This window comes from Phoenix dactylifera, chromosome 4 (genome assembly GCF_009389715.1).
Source record: "Phoenix dactylifera cultivar Barhee BC4 chromosome 4, palm_55x_up_171113_PBpolish2nd_filt_p, whole genome shotgun sequence".
In the NCBI taxonomy this organism is placed as follows: Eukaryota; Viridiplantae; Streptophyta; class Magnoliopsida; order Arecales; family Arecaceae; genus Phoenix; species Phoenix dactylifera.
In genome coordinates, this window is record NC_052395.1 from 4,974,815 (window position 1) to 4,990,217 (window position 15,403).

At 40.2% G+C, this 15,403-nt stretch overlaps 1 protein-coding gene across 1 annotated transcript; it reads right to left on the bottom strand.

The window, feature by feature from the left end:
- Positions 1–2,728: 2,728 nt before the first annotated feature.
- Positions 2,729–15,336, bottom strand: LOC103696663. The gene is made up of 3 exons (XM_008778349.4): positions 14,997–15,336; positions 12,540–14,746; positions 2,729–3,064 (listed from the first exon to the last, which is right to left on the bottom strand). The coding sequence occupies exons 2-3, from the start codon at positions 14,727–14,729 to the stop codon at positions 2,975–2,977; spliced, it is 2,280 nt and encodes a 759-aa protein (XP_008776571.3). The 5' UTR covers positions 14,730–14,746; positions 14,997–15,336; the 3' UTR covers positions 2,729–2,974.
- Positions 15,337–15,403: the final 67 nt, after the last annotated feature.

Consider the following 15,403-nt stretch of genomic DNA (forward strand, 5'->3'; position numbering starts at 1 on the left):
CTAAAAAGTATAAAAGGTTACATTTATTTTAAAAATATATATTTATAAAATGCATTTTAAAACTTATTATAACTTAAATAAAAATAAAAGCATATTTACTTCATATTGCCAAACTTTTATTTTAGATACTTGCTAAATTTAATTTTTATTTGAGGAGTATCTCATGATTCACTCTCCCCTTTCAAAAAAAATCAATTTTACAAACTTGGATCAAATAACTCTTTCACAAGGTGTCCATAATTTCTATCAAAATATATATTATGAATACAAGAGTTGAGAACAAAAATAATATATATATATTGCATTGCTTAACTTGATTTTGTGAGTCCTCTGATTCAAACAATTGTATGCATAGAAGCATTAACCTATATTAAAAAAAAATTAAAAAAGTGACTTAAACCGCTCCATTAACTTAAAATCACATCTGGCAAATACATTCTAAATTGATCAATGATGAACCATATTTGTTATTAAGTGCAACACAATTGACAATATGACCAGTATATATATAAAAAAAACCATCTATTGGTGCGCATCGCAAGACCACAGGACCATGATCATTTAAAAGTCTTAAAGAAATAAGATAAGCACAATAATTAGTAAAACTATATAAATTAGATCTTATTATTTTAATAACTCAACAATTCATTATTTTATATATCTGTTTATAATAATGACCTAGGGTTAGAAAGTCTTGTGATAGTTAACATTTCTTTTTTTAAAGTGAAAATAGTTAATATTTCATGTCATTTCAAAATTTCTAGTAGTAAACTAATTATATTTCCTCACTTATATAGTAAAAAATCTAAGATGGTATTTTTTTGTTTTACAAAATATAAGGATAGATATTATCTAGATATTTTTGACTTATAAACCTTCGAAACACCTTGGATATATATTATTGATCTAACACCAAGGATAGCCACCATATTAGGGAAAAGCTAGGTGGGAACTAGTGGTACGTCACGTTATATAAAAGAACAGAAAATACTTGCCAGCCTAAAGCTGGCTAATCATCCCCCTTCTTCTTCTTTTTTGTGTTCTTGAGAGGTAGCTGACGAATCACCTTGAAAAATCACTTGTAGGGTTTGAAGACTATGTAATTAGGTGCTGGGCCCTCCTATAAGCAATTTTTTAAGACAAGAATTCCTCCAATTCTTCAGAATTATATGTCTATTTTATCTTGGTTGGTTCAGTATCACTATAGATCGATGATGGATAAATAGTTTAAAGTTGGCAGCATTGTTCAAACTCCTTTTGATATAAAGTTAGGTAACCGTCACTCACCAATTTGTCAATTACACGCCAAAGTTTTTATTTTTATTTTATTTTTTTCAATGCCAAAGTTGATGATGAGGTTTACTCTCGCTATGCATTCACGTGCACAAGCGAACACCAAATTAAAAGGGGTCTAAAGGCCATGGCACCGAATCTAAATCGTCGCCGCTGACCCACCCAATCATTGAGCTTTTGGTTCCTCGTAACCTTTAGTCGCATGCAACATCACACCCAACTTAGTGCCACGTAACACCACACCCACCTTTCTAGTGGGCCAGTGAAAGTAGTAGGTTTCTAATCCAACAGCTGAATAAGAACAGATCAGTAGGACTTAGATGCGTACATGGTGATGGAGACGAGCAGATAACCCCGTTTTGGGGAAAAGTTAGGGTCATCTGAAGATATAAAAATCTTCTCCATAAACCAGGGTAGACTCATGCCACAATCCAATATCACACCTTTTGCGTAGCTCATAATCTATCCTGGTCCCTGATGGGACTGAGAAAAAGAAAAAAAAAAAAAAGAAGGATGGTATTGGTAAAATTATGCAGCATAACCACAATCATTATGACGAGTGACGCTTTTACCTCGACTCAGAAAGTTGCATCCGTCGTTATACGATGTACCTAGCCTTGACCTGCAGACAGATAACGGAGATGTGAATCATGATAACGGAGATAATGACATCATAAGAACTCATGATATTTAAGATAAAACTCTCTCCAACAGTCAAAACAATGATAACAGCCACGAGTTTCCAGGTAGAAAGCAGTGGAAGTAGTGCATCAATTCAAATGTAGTAAAAAACAAATTGAACACGTTGGCATCACCTTATATGAGAGTTTAACAACATTCACCTCACCCTGAAACCTCATAGTGCTAAAAAAAAAAAAACTCATGGCTATTAAACAATGGGAACCAATTTACAAAATTAACTGGATTGGCAAATGATGCAGAGCTTTTTATTGGTGATTTTACAAAAACGAAAATGTAAATATAAAGATATAACACTAACCCATTTCTCTTAATTTCCATCATCTGAACCTTCGCTACGAGCTTCTCCAGAGCCAATGGAAAGAAGAAATAACCTTGACCTCAAGACCATCCCGTGAATAAGAATATATACAAGTTGATGCTCCAAGTATCAAACTCCAACAACAGATTGCAATGTATGGTACCCAAGCTTCAATCACCAGCCAGAAGGTTAGCAATTCTCAGATGTAACTATGTCAGAGAGGCAGCATAAAATGAGTTAATACAGGACAAATCATTCCACTACTGGTATAAATAAGGAGCTCATACTTCTAATGGAGATTCTGATCACCAAATAAATCTCATTAATCAACAAGTGAAGAGATCTTGCAAACCTGTCTGGCTAATCATTGACGCAGACAAAAAACTAAGGTCGTGTTGACAAAACTATCAGAGGCAGGTGATTGCGGCAATAATGAGGCAAAAATTATATGAGATGCACTCTGAAACTCCTCAGCTTTCTTTTGCATGCAGAGTTAAAGCTGTTAAGCAGGAGAGAAGAGTTACATGTAAAAAATAATCATTCAGTTGTGTCAAGCCTTCTCATAGTACAGCACTAATAGGAAAGCATTTGTTTTGTCAATACAACAAGTCAGAGATCAGAACATGAAACAACAACAGGATGCTGTTTCGATCAGCACTAAAGAGCTGTCTCATCTTCAGCTCAAGGAGAAGTAACCCGTTTGCGGAGTCGGCTTGAGCGCCTCAGAGGAGTAGATGCCAACTTGACTACCTCTTCTCTATCTCCAGCATCCTATTCCGTCAAGACACGATATAACTATTAGACACGCACCAAGATTATTTTCTTGAAATAATTAAGCTTCTTAAACGGAAAAAATCTGCAAAGGAGATATTCTATAAGTAGGAACCACGACTTTGCCTCAGACTGGTAAACATCGAGCATATCTTTTGGACAAGGTCAATCCAGATGTGACAGTTATATTTTTGTACTAGACAAAGCCCAAATATGCCCAGCCAAAAAACTGATTTACTTAACCACCAAAATAAAAGGAGTCAAAAATCATTTAGTCCACCCAGAATGTCACAAGTGATTCTAAAGTTCAAATTTGAGTAGCTAGCAAGACCGAATTTGGGTAAATACATCCTAACATTTATATGCAAGCATGCATGCATGCGTGCACAAGCCATCTGCTTGTTGTAAACCAACAGTTTTCGCTCAAAAACATGTGAACAAAGAGTAATCCTGATTCCAGAAGGAGTTTGATGCGGAACAGAAATTTCTGGGAACAAAGAGGAGGGGGGAAGATCTGGAGTCCACCAGATTCGAGGAATCCTCTTTTAGTGGTCTCCAATCTAAGAGTACCTTTGCCAAATAATATTTTTATTTCAAATATTCTGACTAAACAAGAGACATGGGGTTCCATATATAGCCCCCTATGCAACTACCTATGATACCAATAAGTGATCATGTAACTACCCATGATACAACAAACAACATGGGACACTAAAACAATTAAACACAGCCATAACAAGTCAGCTAAAAATAGGAACTAACATAAGGATGGAAATGCATAATAAATAAAAGAAAATACACAAGAAAAAAACACTAGGGCTTCTGCATAAGGACCAAAGTGCTATGCACACCGGCGATGCCTGTAAACGTGCTGAAAACAGCGGTCTGTGTCCCCACCAAGTTTTCTCAGCTGAGAAGAGTTCGCCCCTGACGAAACGGATCTCTAATAGTGCTCCAACAAGTCTGAAGCAAGTCGCTGAAGCTCATCTCTGCTAATCCAGGTATCATCTGATGGAGGTCGACCATGCCATCTGACAAGATATCGCTGATAACCACCGTTCTACATACTAACAATCTGATTGTCCAAAATATGCTCCACTGTATCTGTGATCTGCGAAGAAAAAGGTACAGAAGGCAAGGCAGGAGCAGGAGATGTGTTTTCAAAATTGGATGTGTGGTCAGTATCAGGCTCAGTGAATAGGTCTTCAGGAGTAGTTGTCGGACTTCTGTAGGCAACTAAGTCTTCTACATTAAAAACTGGATTAATTCCAAAATCATGTAGAATATCCACCACATATGCATTAGATCTAACCCGTTTCAAAATTTTGTATGGACCATACTTCGGGCGTGCAATTTTCTAACGGCTCATGGTGGAAACCGTTCAGGTCTGATTCTGATCATTACATCATCACCCACTCGAAATTCTTGATAACAGCGACACAAGTCAATGGTCATTTTATATCTCGCATTATTGATTTCTTTTCTTATTAATCTCTTTATGTAAGTTTTGCATGTGTTGGGAAGGAGGTTGCTCATGTTCGATCCCCGAAAGGCCCCATATGTCAGGCATTTTGCACTCAAAAAAAGTTGTCAATTCGTCAGAGGGTGGTAAGAACATAAGGAGGAAGAGCAAAGGACTCAGCGGTCTCAAAGATTCTGTTGTTAGGTGCTACTAGGATAAGATCAACAGGTTTTCGTAAAACATAGCCTAAAACAATTTCGAAAGGACTCAAGCCAGAGGTCCTGTTCACCGAGCTATTGTAGGTGAATTCAGCCGTGGATAGGAGAAGATCCCAATTACCCGGGTGGTCACCCACTAAACATCTTAGAAGGTTTTCTAGGCTACGGTTGACCACCTCAGTTTGACCATCTGTCTGGGGGTGATATGCTGTGGAATATTTAAGCTTCGTACTCATAAAATTTCAAAGGGTCTTTCAAAAATAACTAACAAATTTGACATCTCTATCAGTCACTATTGATTTTGAAAGCTCGTGGAGCCTAACTACCTCGTCAAAGATTATCCTCGCAACTTTGGAGGCGTCAGAAGTTTTGGAAATGGGCAGAAAATGTGCCATCTTAGAAAACCGATCCACTATCACGAGAATGGAATCATGCTTACTTCTAGTCTTTGGTAGCCCTAGCACGAAATCCATACTAATGTCCTGCCAAGGACGATCAAGGATAGGAAGGGGGTATATAAGCCATGTTTGCACTGTTTGGATAAGTGACAAGTACGACACTGACTAATAATTTTCGTAACATTCTTTTTTAAACTAGGTCAATAAAATCTTTGTTTGACCATATCAATGGTCTTATTTCTACCAAAATGGCCAGCTATTCCTCCCGCATGGAGTACCCAAACAAGAAAAACTCTAAGGGACATTTGAGGAATACACAGCTTGTTTCCTCTGAACAGAAAAGCATCTACCACAACGTAGTACTATTGTCCCTGGTGCAACCTTCTAACACGCTAGCATAGATCTCAGCGAAGTCTGGACAAGATGCATAATCGTCAATCATACGCTCAAATCTAGTAATCTTTATGCTTACTAAAAAAAAGTAATGCTACATGTCGGCTTAAGGCATCAGCTGTTTTGTTGTCAATTCCTGCTTTATGACATAACACGAAGGTGTATTCTTGAAGAAATTCATCCCACTTTCCGTGTCATGAACTCAATCATTTCTGAAAATTCAAGTACCTCAAAGCTTCATAATCAGCATATAATACGAACTCTTGAGGTAACAAATAATGACGCTAGTGACGCAGCACTTGTATAACTGCATAAAATTCTTTGTCATAGGTGGAATATTTCCGTTTGGGATCATTCAGCTTATCATTGAAGTGTGCGATATGATATTTTTTTTGGCTTAAGACTGCACCTATACCTATACCAGATGCATCACAAGAGACTTCAAAAATTTTAGTAAAATCTGGAAAGCGTATGACCGGAGCTTCTATCATTCTGGTCTTGATCTCTTGGAATGCCTTTTGAGGCTGCGGCGGTCCAATGAAATTCACCTTTTCAGATACAATCCGTAATCGGTGCAGTGATTGTACTAAAATTCTTGATAAACCTCCTATAAAAGGTGGCTAAGCCATGGAAGCTTCGCACCTCAAATAATGTAGTAGGTTCCGGCCACTCAAGAATCACTTGGACCTTTTGTGGGTCTGCTGAAACCCCTCGAAAGACACAACAAACCCTAAGAAGATAACACGATCAGTCATAAATGAACACTTCTTAAGGTTCACATATGGGCTTTCTTTTCTAAGCGAGTTGTAGACCAAACGTAGGTGCTCAAGGTGTTATTCCTTGCTTTTGTTATAAATTAAGATATCATCAAAATAGACTACAAGCAATTTTCCCATGAAAGGTCTTAACACTTGAGTCATGATACGCATAAATGTGCTTGGTGTATTTGTCAACCCAAAAAGCATGACTAGCCACTCATATAGTCCATCCTTGGTTTTGAAAGTTGTTTTCCATTCATCACCATGGTGGATACGGATTTGGTGGTAATCACTTTTAAGATCAATTTTGGAGAAGATCGTGGCACCTGCTATCATGTCAAGCATGTCATCCAATCGTGGTATAGAAAATCGATACTTAAGCGTTACCTTATTAATTGCCCTGCTATCCACACACATTCTCCAAGTATCGTCTTTTTTTGGCGTCAGAAGTGCAGGCACCGTGCACGGGCTAAGACTCTCTCGAATGAACCCCTTTTGGAGTAGTTCATCAACTTGCTATTTCAATTCAGCATGTTCAATCAGGTTAAGTCTATAATGAGGCAAGTTCGAAAGAGTTGCCCCTGGGACCAAGTCTATGGCGTGCTGAATGTCACACAGAGGAGGGAGCTCATCAGGAAGGTCCTCAGGGAAGATATTCTTAAATTCTTCCAAAACATGATGAACTTCATTCGAAAATTCTATTTGGAAATCAGGAGCAACTTCTTTGGAAACTAACACAAGAATTAAGGATTCTTGTGTTGCTGCTTTCTCAAACTCCTTAGGAGTAATAATTTGAAGGTGCTTTTCAACCTTCACATCCTTCTTTCCAGCAGTAGAGGACCTAGGAGGCAAAGGGTTCAGACGAATTTTCTTTCCTTGGTAAACAAAAGAACAGAAAATGGATTTACCATAAATGGTCACATCCAAATCATAAAGCCATGGTCTACTAAGGATGATGTGTCCAACATCCATGGGAATAACATCACACCAGACCTTATCGTTATATTCAGAAAAATTGATTTGGACTAGACAACACTCAGTGATTGGTATGGGGGTTTTATCCATCCAAGATACATTATAAGGATTAGGATTAGGCACTGTCTTTAACTGTACCTTCTTGACGGTTCGTGTGGATACAACATTGACGCTACTTCCACTGTCGATAATAACTTTACAGCTATGTTTGCCACATTTGATATAGGTATGAAATATGGATCGGCGCCTCTAGTCCATCTCTTGCTTAGGTTGTGTAAGGACACACCTAACTACGCCTAAAGGAGTGGAACCCTCAAGTGAGCCAAGCTCCTCACCTTCATCTGAATCTTCAGGGTCAACCTCAGGCTCATAGACCAACTCATCTCCTTCATCATTACGTTCTTCTTCAATGAAAATTCTCTTATTCTTCTGATCATTAAATTTTTGGGACTCTATCGCTTGATTTCTAATATTGGGCTTACCCCAAGTGTTAATTTGACTCCCATAGGTGAACTTGTGGTTTGACTCCTTAAGATCAAAACACCTGAAGGTTGGCTTATTATTGTAACGCACGATGTCTTGGACAAGTTGATAGGCATGTTCTAAAGAATTGACCTCGTATAGAATAAGCTCTTTTTGTAGGTCATCTCGCAATTCGGACCTAAATTTAAAAAGGGTCAACTCCATACTCTCGCGTGCATCGCATCACTTCAAGAACTCATCAAAGCAAGCGATGTATTCAGACACAGGTTTGTTTCCTTGAGTCAATCGTTGCCACTGATCTAATAGGCGACTCTTATAGGATATGGGGAGATATTTTTTCTTTAAGTTCTCCTTCATTTCATCCTATTGTACCACAGGGGGTTGCCTAGCTCTAGCAAGCATGTTCTCTACTGTATTCCAATGTAACTTTGCGGGACCAGTGAGCTTCATTTTCGCAAAACGAACTCTGCGATCTTCATATAGACTATACCATTCAAAGTAATGATCCATATCAGCGAACCAGTCAATGAAGACTTTTGGGTCGAGACGACCATCGTAACTTGGTGCTTCTATCTTAATACTGTGCATTACATGCTCATCTGGTGCCTCACGTGCTCTTAGATAATCCCTCTGGTATTGTTGCCCATGGCTTCTTGGGCGGGGTAGCTCAAACTCACCAAGTTCAGACTCTCCATCGTTGTTAGTAACTTGGAGGTTGGTGATTGAATTTTCAGCCAAAGTCAAGCGAGTGTTCATCCTAGTTTCAAGGTCAGTGATTTTTGCTCCTAATTTGGTTTTTAATGCCGCAATGGCATCTAACACCTGTTAGTTTGGGTTGGTTGACATCTCATGTGAGTAGTATGTACCGCTGCAAGTTGTCATGCTCTAGAATACAAAAATTCTAGATATAAAAATTAACATTCAGATTAAAATCAACAATCTTGAATAAAAGACTAATGATAGAGTCTCGATTACTTTCGAATTAGCATAGGTGATAACTAAATATCAAGGCCTTAGATACTGCCAACCTTGGCCTGGGTCATGCAAAATCTTCATAGGTTAACCAAATGAAAGTGGGGTCCTTCAAATTGATTAGGGCTTCACCAGATTTAAGTAAATTTCCTAGTTGCCTTTTGAGGATTTGAAAAAATAACTTGTGAGGCTCAATATGTGTTTTCACGGGCACAGCTCTTATAAAATTAAGGTCCTATCTCAAACCGACAACATGAAGTAAAAGAAATAGCAATCTACATATAAACTAATTTATAGGAAAAGGCTGAAAAATTATTTAAAGGAAAGATATGACATTTTTCTTACGGATCTGGATCAGTAGAAGAGATTGGTTGTCAGAGTGCGAAGCGTAGAACAGGGGTCAGACGATTTGTGGAGGATGCTGCTGGAAGATGGTTGACTGCGGGTATCTTTGTGGAGGCCCAACACATTGCAGGGGCTGGATCAAGTGTAAGGGCCTGAAAGCCGGGCCCACGGAGCAACGGGCCAAAAGAACCACTTGAGCCCACGTGGAAACGGGCCAAATGCTGAGGGGGTCGGCCCGCTCGCTCGAGAGAGTTGATATAGAAGGGACCCGAAGCTTCTGGATTAGCTTCGGATCCTTCTTGGCAGCGGAAGAAAGACGTCTGAGGAAGATGCGGGGGAAAGAAAAGATCTGAGGGAGGAGATCTTCAATTTAAGAGGTGATGGAAGCGGCGAGACGACGTGGGCGGAGGCGGCGACAAAGGTCGGAGGTGGCGGCGTAGAGGAAGAGCGATCTCGGTGAGATGGGAGGGAGAAGAAGGGGATTAGGGTTTGAGGAATTAGAGATGGGAGGGAGAGGGGTCTTGGTGAGCTGAAGGAAAAGGACGCGGTGTAAACTCGAGGGTCGGTGGAGGGTGGAGACAGCGGAGAAGATGAAGGAGGTGGCAGCGCAACCGGGTGGCGGCGTGGGCGGTCGCAGAGGAGAGCGGTGACGGCGGACGAGGGCGGCCTGGCGGCGAAGAGGAGAGGCGGAGCGGTGGCAGCGAAGGGTGGGCGCAGCGTCCTGCCGGCAGCGGCTCTGCGGGCGGCCGGTCGTGAGGCAGACGAAGAGGTATTTCCTCTTTTTTTTTGTGACTAGCGCGTGCAACTCACGTTCGATGGAGCATGTGTGCCTCACGTGGGACGGGGCACGTGCAACTCACGTGCAGCCTCTTTTTTTTTTCTTTCTTTCTTTTTTTTTGGGGCGGATCCGGGCTAATGAACTGGGTGACGGGTGAGGGACTTTTCCAATAACCGGTGCTCCCTCAACCTCCCGACGGTTTCGGGAGGTGGTTCTGAACTCTGCGGCTACTGCTGCAGAGCGAATTCTGTGGCCTGCGGCAATGGATGGCGGCTGGTCACGAGCTCCTGATTGGTTGGTGAAATTAGAGGAGAAGCAGCCTCCCCTTACTCGTTCTGGTGAGAACTGATCGAGAGGGAGGGGAACAGGATGAAAGACTCTTCCTTTTCTTTGTAATGTGAGCTGGTCGTCGGTGCTCATCACGCTCCAGCGTCCGTGGTGCAAAATATTCCGTGAAGAACTCGTGCGGCATACGAAATAGGGGTAGCCTGTCCATGCACCAGATCTCTGGGTTGAGGACGGCTATGGGTGAACCGAGAGGGGTTCAGGGAGGGAAATAGGGAGATAGGATCAAGGCTTTGGCATAGAGGCAAAGCCCTGGCTGGTTCTGATACCAAACTGATGCAGAACAGAAATTTCTGGAAACGAAGAGAAGGAGGGGGGAAGATCTGGAGTCCACCAAATTCGAGGAATCCTCCTCTAGTGGTCTCCAATTCGTGAGTACCTTTGCCAAAATAATATGTTCATTCCAAATATTCTGACTAAACAAGAGACATGGGGTTCCATATATAGCCCCCTATGCAACTACCCATGATCCCAACAAGTGATCATGTAACTACCCATGATCTAACAAACAACATGGGACACTAAAATAACTAAACACAGCCATAACAAGTCAGCTAAAAATAGCAACTAACATAAGGATGGAAATGCATAATAAATAAAAAAAAATACATAAGAAAATAACACTAAGGCCCCTGCATATGCATCAAAGTGCTATGCATGCCGGTGACGCTTATAAACATGCTGAAAATGGTGGTCTGTGTCCCCACCAGAGTTCACACAGAATCATTAACGTAACATCTTAGGACTACCTAGATTGATGCATAATTCACTCCCAAGCATATGTCCAAACAAACTCTTGATTTGGACCCAGACTCCTGAGAAAAAGGCAGAATAATTTTGCGGATAGAACATTTTGTAACATGTTTCAAAATGCACATACCCATTGAAACTTGTCATGCCAAAAATGAAATGGGAGATAAATGAAGGATCAGGGATTAAGTTTTCGTAGTTTAATTGGAAAGAAAGATGGGTTTCTTCAAAGAAGGCATTTTTAACCACCGGATATAATGAATGTACCCTCAAAGTCTAAACAATCAAAAACTCATTTTCAAGAGCTGCCACATAAATTCTACGGGAGATTGCTAATTGTTGTTCCAATTCATGAAAATATGTGCATCTAGCATTGTATACATGCATATGGTTATACTTACTCCTGCTCAATCACAAGTTTTCTAAAAAAATCTGAAAGACCAACTATGGGATAATTTTTTTTAAAACAAAGACTTGTGCATCTATCTTGATTAATATTCAGATATTGAGTTTCACCATTCATCATTTTTAAGTTAGTGGATTGAAATACTGAATAAGTTAGCAAGAAGTTCAGTCCCCACTATTCCATAGGTCAGAATCAAGGTTTCAGACACAAATATTCCACAATCCCATAGGTCCGAAGGGGTTATACACTAAGGGCCTGTTAGGTATTTCAGCAGGATACCCTGCGAGAATCGGTCAGCCTGCCCAGCCCAAATCTTCAAAGCCCACGTCTCAGTCTACGACCCAGACCATGGGCCTGTTGGTCTGTAGAAACGAAAAAAGGGCCCATGGAGGTCTTTTTATTCCTTCCACAGGATTAAGGCTAGAAGGGTGTGGAGTTGACATGGGCCATGCTCAAATTGGCTGTCCAATCTGTGAATCCAGTAAGAAATCTAGCCCAATCCTACTAGATTACCCAAACACATTAACATATAGTGCATCTTGAATTTCTACTTCAAAAAGAGAAATTCAAATTATTTAACAAAAGCACAATCATGTTTCACATGTGTTCTTTTTCTGAGTTTTATTTCCATCCTCATCTCTATTCAATAATCTCAACTATGACAAGCCTCGAGCATTTCCATATATACCCATATTCACTATGTTCAAGATATGTGGTTGTTTATCATAAAGTTATGGGAAAGACTATGCTAAGAAAAACTTTACTTTGACCTAAGTTTAGCTTTTTAACTTTTTCCCTTTTTTAAGGGTATTGCTGGGAACACCACCAATCATTTGAAAGAAATGATGCAAGGATAGCCCGCACAAAACACACACGGCAAAACAACTCCTAAGGTCCAAACATGGAACCTCCTCTCTAATGGAGAGTTGCAACCGCTGAGAAGCAGCCCAGTGTGCACTTAGATTAGCATTTTCAATCTTGATCTACCTCTGATTCCAATATAACAAGGTCTCTTATTTCCATATTGACTACCTTTAGGATGCATGATTATGATTATGCTATTGAATATCTGTGCATGATCCATGTAACTGTTAACTGAGTAACAAACAGTCTCTGTATTAGTCTCGGAACCTATTGAATATCTGAATATGCAATCAATCAAATGCCTTGCTAATTATCAACTATGCAATACCTTTTTCTTTTGCAGCTTCCGAACTGTAGAATTTCCAGTTGAGGTGGACTCTGTTGCTAATGAAGAAAACTCTAAAGGAGATGGATAAACCTTATTAGCTGAAGATGGAAGGGTCTTCTTCACTGAAATCTTCCTTTGAGATTGAAAGAACTGTGATTCTTCAGCTGAGGCAGCTAACATTCTCACTTTCTGACGAGAACCTTTCCCAGAGATAGTTCCTTCTACAACTGAGAACTCTGAAAGCAATTCCACTGCTGGTGGTTGAACTCCTTTAAACTTCATTTGTTCATCATTCGAATGAGTCAGAGGCATCTGATAAACATCTGAATCACTACCCTTGTTCTCCACTTCTTTCTTCGCAGACACAACTGAACTACTTTTCTTCTCCAGTGCTAACTCATAAGCTGGTTTGAGTGCAGGAGGAATGCGGGATTCAGGTGGTGAGATCTTGTGAAATTTTAAGAAGTATTTGTGCAATCCATTAAAAACAATTATTGTTGACAAACATATCAAAATATATAGCAGTTGCAGCACATACTTTGATGCAGACAGATAAATGCTGTCCCATTTCAATTTTATATCAGAATTACTGAAGATTTCAGATTCTTCTAGCTTCTGATTATTGGATGATGTGCTCGGAACAATCTTGGACTGAGGAATCTGCAAAGATTCATCAAAACCAGAATTGCCCATAACTTGTGCTTCCTCTCCAAAATCTTTCATTGGTTCAAAAGAACCACATCCATTGAGTGCATCTTGACCAAATGACGAGTCAATTGAAAGCAATTCGGTATCTGAAACTTGTGAAGATTCTTTCAAAAGCTGAGCAATATTGTGTACCTCTGCCGACTCAGCTTCCAAAATCTCAACTTTTTCACTCCCTGCACCTTTAACTGCCTCAGGGTTTCCTTCAATATATGGTTCCTGCTCAAGCTCATTAGAACTACCTACCTCCTCACTCATTTCTTCAGCCACTAAGTCAACACCACCTAATGTCCCATTCTCAAGCAATGTATCTCTATATCTTTCTGTTATTAGTTCAGTTCCATTTCCATCAAAGGATTGCTTCTCCTCAGACGCATCCTTTCTAGCAGTATCCTCGAACGTTAGAAATTTTTCATTCAACTGTTCATCTTCAGTTAAATTTCTGAGATGGATAATTGATATTCCTTCTTCCAAATCCTTCTCCTCTGGGACTTCCCTTTTAAAGCCATCAAGCGGACATGATAATTCCCTGGAATGTATGTCAAAGCACTCATTTGACAATCCCATTAAAATCCCCCAGAAATTTCCAGGAAATTTATTCCCACTATGGGTTCGTTGATCAAGCCCTCCATATCGAATCATCTGATGAGTTTCTTCAAGGCCTCCATATTCTTTTAAAGTAGGAACAGAAGCATAATTCAAAAAATATATATAAAAGAAAGAGGGCAGCAAAACCCCAAGTAGAAGAAACAGCCTCCACGCAATTCTACAATACCAATGCGTCACTTCCACCTCCTCCTCTTCTGTGTCATCGTCGTCCTGGGCATCACTAATACCTTCCTCACCGTCTCCAACATCTTTATCTTGGAAGGATGTCTGCAAAGGTGTGGAAGACACTGATGACGATTCCCCCGCGGCAATCTTCTTGGAATCAGATAAAGAGCTCCAGTCTGCCTCTGATCCCTCTTCTTCTTTCTTCATCTCTCCCTCTATGCCCTGAAGAATCTTCTTGGAATCAGATGAAGCGCTCCAGTCGGCCTCTGATCCCTCTTCTTCTTTCTTCATCTCTCCCTCAATGCGCTGAAGAATTTCTTTACACCTGTTTGGGTTGTAGCGGAGGAACTCTGGCCTAGGGGATGTGTAATTGATCAGCGGATCATAAGGAGCCAAATGAGAACAATCAGAGCTGATTGCATTTTGATCACCAGACTTGAAGACCTTCAAACAAAGGGGCATGACTCGAGAATGGGCACCAGGATGGCCCGAAACCACCACGGCATTTTCTTGTGAGGTTATGTCGTCGTAGAGATCATAAGAATCTGAGAGAAGAGAATCATTCTTCTCGGCCAAGATCTTCTTCTTTGAAATTGTTGATGTGGTTGAAGGGTTGGAGTTCTTGGTTCCTTTCCCCGGATTCTGTGATCTTGGCCCCATAACTTTGTGAAAACGCCCACTGTTCTCATCGGCGTCTTGGGTAAATTCCATGTTTCTTCTTTGGGAATCTGGAACCAGAATTGATAAGAAAATGGCAAAAAAGCTACAAGAGAACAGCTAAAGAATCCCCAAATAAAATTGCTGAGAAAAAAAGATAAGAATAAACCAAAAAAGGGCAATCAAAAAGAAGAAAAAGCAAAAAGAAAAGGTACAGAGAATATCTAAAGAATCCCACAATCGAATCATACGGACAAAATATTGCCATGAGAAATGAAACGAAGGGCGGACTAAAAACCTAAAAGGCGACAAGAAATTTACCAGAAGGGGTGGGATTGACGATGCCAAATCGCGAATTTGGAGAGAGAGATTTCTTGGAGAAATCAATAGGAGATCCTTCTTCTTCCTCGATTATTCTTCCACTGAAAAATCTCTCCTTTTAATCCACCAAAAAAAAATCTCTCCTTCTTCCCTTGCAAGAAAATATCCACCGGGAAACTGACTGCTCTTCGTCTTCCTTCTCAAGGGAGTCGAGGAAAAGTGACCGTTGGGGAGGGTTTTTATTCGCTTGAGACGACGGTTCAAATTTCGAATTCTTCGACGGTCGGATACTCGTTCCCGTAGGGCTGCCTCTTTCCAGCGGACCGGAGAGCCGGTTTAGATACGGTGGAAATGACTTGTCGTATATTTTGGGAAAGAAGTAACACTTATTCCAAAACAGTTCTCTA